Here is a 4,629-nt window from a genome sequence, read left to right as displayed (position 1 = left end):
AGAAATCCATCTCAGTTTATGGGAGCTTAGCCTGCATATAATGCTATTCCAGGAGGAGGACTGTAGGATGGAGTTTTATAAACACTTAATGCCTCACAGCATTTGACCACTCTCCTTGACTTACTGTAGATGTTCAGCTAAGAAAAATCCCATGTCTAATCCGTAGGGTTCAATATCACGTTGGTCCACCTTTTCAAATCTTTTGAAAATGCTGTTTAGGAGCATCATCATGGGAAATCTGACTGCTGTTGGAAAAGACCTGGCTCTTAGTTCAATTCAGTTAAGTAAAGTTAATTTATACAGCTCTAATTCAGAATGTGTCATCTTAAGGTACTTTACGGTGACAATTTAATCAGATCATCCAGCCAAATTGTTTTCTATCCAAGAAAACCCAGCTGATGCCAGTGAGTCATTGACTTTGCAGGAGTCTCTCTTGCTGGATGAGCATGTGGAGAGAGTAAATATTTGCTTGCAGTGTGTTGTTGACTCTGCAGTAATCCTTCATTCTGAGCATGCATGCTGCAACAGTGGGGAGGAAAATCCCACTTTAAAACAAGGAGAAATCTCCAGCAGAACAATGTTCAGTGTGCGTGGTCAGACAGTGATGTGTGATTCAAAGAGAAGACTTGTGGCTTTTTTGTTTTTTTTTGAGCAGTAGTTCCTTCTGTGTTTTTTTAATTTCCTTAAGATATATTAGCTGAAATTTTCAGTGGTATCTGACCAAAGCATCTTGAACCTTAAGTCTGCTTTGTTTCTACATGGTTGGTTTTGCATTTCTAATGGATTCATGTTGCTTTTCATAATTCTTTTTTCTTTTTGTTCATCACATAAAATCCAAATAAACTTTATTATATGAAGTCCTGACAGAATGGGGATGATATGATTGTATTCTAAATTTTTGTTGATCTCTATTTAAAATCGATGTCATTTTACCTCCACATGTCTTCTTGTCCAGCAGCTGGTAGCCGGTGGGACATTGGCACTCGAAGCCGATTGGTCTATCCATGCACACATGGGAGCAGCCGCCATTATTGATCATACATTCGTTCAACCCTGTGGAATAAACAAGGGAAAAGCAGCGTATAAACACAAAGAATTAAAGAAGAGGCAAGCACAATGTAGTCAACCAGCAGGTCAATTTGTTTTTGTTTTTAATCAATAAACCCTTCTCTGCTCTCCTCCGGCCCTCTTGTATGATTTGCAAAAATGTTGAGAAAAAAAAAAACTTCATTTGGTTTTTGTATTTTTATATCCTTTTATAACACTTATCAGATGTTCTCAAAAGTAGAGACAGCCTCAAAGAGACACTTGGGCGCACAAGGGGAGCTGGCTAATTGAAATCCCTCCCATCTGTTGGGATATAAAGTGTGTGTGTAAAGGGCTTTGATGCTGTGAACTGAGAATATAAGAAACTCCAGAAGGATCTGTCACAGAAATAAAGAGGGGCAGCTAAATTAAACAGGTTGTGTTTCAATCTTGGCACAAAAATGACAAAACTCAAAAATAAAATCCACAAACAATCACACTTTTTAAAGTAGAACACTTCCCCCTGTCCTTTAGCGTTCAGTGGACATGAAGATTACCTCTTTTTTCCTTTGGCTCAGATGTCTTCTGGTTAACTATTTTTCTCCTAGTTGAAGCCACTCAAGAAACTGCTACCACTAATGAACATTTATTTTTCTCAACATAGTAAGTACGCTTGCATCAGTGATTTTGTTTCCTTTTTTCTGTGCATGTTCAGCAGAGGATGGTAAAGGTCGATACAGAGCAGACGCTCAGTAAACAAACGTGCTGCAAAAATGTGTGCGATGCAAACTGCAAACCACAAAAGCATAAAAAGCAAAAGAAAAATGCTACAAACAAAAAATAAAACAAGCTGAAAACAGGTGAAAACATGCAGGAAATTATGAAATGACATGCATGTCCAAAATATGCAAATACAACAAAAAAATGCAAACAGGAAAACGCCACAATGACTAAATGTAGAATCAAAAACTGTTTGTAGATCACTAAAATAGGACTCTTCCAGGTCAAAATCAAATAATAGAGGTTCTTAATTACATTTTTTCAGCAGAAATTCAATTTTAGGAAGTAAGAAAACTAAATTATATTAGTACGAAATAAGTTTCATATATCTAGAAATGTTTACACATTTTAAGTGGCTGTTTTGACCTTCATCAGCTTGACTGAATATGTATTTATGATATCCAAAATACATTTCTTCAAAGTCAAAATAATACAAATGCTAGGAATATGGAGATCTGAAATGAATTTCTACAAGATCTTTAATCTAGATGTGAAAAATGTCATTTTGTTTGAAATAATCTTCTTCACAAGGAAAAAGGTTTTTTCACATATCACAAACACAAGTTCAGTAAAACTAATAAATATGAAAATAGCTTGCCAAATAGTTTATTTCTAGAATGGTAGCAGACCAATGTATATATTTAGGTGAAATCATCTGGCAGCTGGTGAAGATGAAGTCTAAAAATGTCGTTCTAACAGGTAGGACCTGTGCATCGTGTCATGGGGTTCCTCCTCAGTTTTATTCTTTCTTCCATTACATAGTGAATACTGAGTGGCTGTTTGCAGCCATTTCGAATGTTATCATTTTTTTCTCACGGAATTTATCTATACATATGTTATCCGAAGATAATTTCAGTAGTTCTTTGTCTATTGTAATTAAATAACTAAATAAATGATCCGCATGTTGCCCGTATTAAACAAAACAAAAACAAATAAATCTCATGCCCTGTCCACTGAGTTGTGGAAAAAAAGATAATTCTTTAGTAATATCCTTGTCAAATGGACATGTTATGTCTGTTTTTAAAGACTTAATGTCTCTAACAGACCTAGAGAATTATTTTTTTTTCTTTATGCATAAAACTAGGTCAAAAATCTGACTAAATCAGGAAATAAAACAACATTATGGACTCTAAGGAAAGCAGAGAATGAGGACACTGAGTTTACTGAACAAAACCCGCTACTGACCAGGTTAGCTCTGGGGAGAATGTTACTATGGTAACAAAAACAAAGGGTTGAGGAAACTATCTTTGTGAAACAGAAAACACAGAGTCTCCCTAATTTCGGAGTTGTCAGTTAACCCGCTTTGTCAAATCGACCCCTAATAGCACAAAACATGCTAACAAGAAGGCAGCAGTATTTAGATGCAACCATCTCTGTTATATTTTTTCAGTTATTAGGTTTGCATGCAGCAAATTTGTTAGTGTGAACATGATTTAACATGCCTTTTGTGAGTTTTAGACATGCTTAAATGAGTAATGTGAAGAAAGTAAAAGTGAAGAGTAAAAGTGAAATAAAATTAAGGCATTTATTTCAGAAGCCTTGATCCCTTTTTACAGACGACAAGCAAAACTGCCAATGAACAGCTGGAAAGGGGTGATAAAAGAAAAACGGATTTAGCTGCAAAAGAATCCACACTCTTCAATCAGAGCGCATATTTAATTCAGTCAGAAGAGTTTGCTACCTTATCTGGAGTTACACATTTGTCAATAAACTGAGAGCTCTTTTTTCATCAGCCTTTGAAAGCTAAACTTGCGTGTGTGTGTGTGTGTGTGTGTGTGTGTGTGTGTGTGTGTGTGTGTGTGTGTGTGTGTGTGTGTGAAAGAGAGAGAGAGAGTTAGTCAACAATTTGGCCAAAGTAAAGATATGGCTCAGCTTACTCTTCAGCAGAATGGTGTCAAGATGTAGCTGCATTAGGAAAACACTTCAGCAGTAAACAGAATAAACTAATCTGGCCCAGATTATATTCAGCATCATCTGAAATTCAGATTCATAAGCCTTAGAGAAAACAAAACATCTTGCTTTTAAGAATACTTGAAAACGAGATGCATTTCCAAAAAAGGGTCTGCTTTTGTAAGGCTACATAAATATAATCTCTTTGTAATGAGATTATTAAAGGTTCTACAATGTCTTGTAAAGACTTTCCAGATACCGTTAAATGTTTGTACTTAAGCAGGAAATTGTATAAATCTACCTTTTTATGGAAATAAATTTGTTTCCATTTCAGAAATGGATATCTGAAAAACGTATTAATCCAAAAAGCTTTGAGACAAAGCGACAAATTATACGCAAAAGATTAAAAAAACACATTTGCATACACATGATCTCTCCATCTCCCTATCAGTCTATTTATCTAACTGTACAGCCAGTGTTTAGTCTCTGTTTTGTTTATCTGGTAAAAGCCTCACATGGCCTAATGAGCTATAACTGCTGTCTCTTTTTCTGAACAGATACCAAGCAGAGCACTATTGATCTGTTGAGACTGGTTTTGATTGAAGCGAAATAGAGAAACTGCAGATGTGAAATATCAAACCAATGAGCTGAAAGTGTATTAAATCCTTTGTAGAGCTGCAGAGCTAGTTGATTTGAGACAGCAGGGACCATATTTTGCATCTAGGAGGAAGTTAAGCTGCAGTGGGAAAAACTATTTTCCCATCTACTTTTACTTACTTCCATTTTAAAACCAGAATCTTAGCTCGTTTCTTTTTCTGTATTGCACAAAATTAATCACTCAGGCTGAACACCTGTTAGACAATGCGAGGCCTAAAGGACCAGGTTGAGATGAGGTTTTACAGCGTGAGATGTTATGGAAAAGAAGCCAGACTC

General features: G+C 35.9%; 1 protein-coding gene across 3 annotated transcripts in view; it reads right to left on the bottom strand.

Moving 5' to 3' along the window:
- The window catches only part of lrp8 (LDL receptor related protein 8), a 152,517-nt gene that overhangs the window by 41,247 nt on the left and 106,641 nt on the right, over positions 1–4,629 (bottom strand). For all 3 annotated transcript variants that reach the window (XM_015373009.1, XM_015373011.1, XM_015373010.1), the window contains exon 8: positions 934–1,053. In XM_015373009.1, the coding sequence (XP_015228495.1) occupies positions 934–1,053 (120 nt within the window). The remainder of the gene's footprint in view (positions 1–933; positions 1,054–4,629) is intronic.

This window comes from Cyprinodon variegatus, unplaced genomic scaffold (genome assembly GCF_000732505.1).
Source record: "Cyprinodon variegatus isolate N-32 unplaced genomic scaffold, C_variegatus-1.0 Scaffold79, whole genome shotgun sequence".
NCBI classification, from domain to species: domain Eukaryota; kingdom Metazoa; phylum Chordata; class Actinopteri; order Cyprinodontiformes; family Cyprinodontidae; genus Cyprinodon; species Cyprinodon variegatus.
The sequence above is the reverse complement of the archived record's forward strand: the minus strand, read 5'-3'. Positions and strand labels throughout refer to the sequence as shown.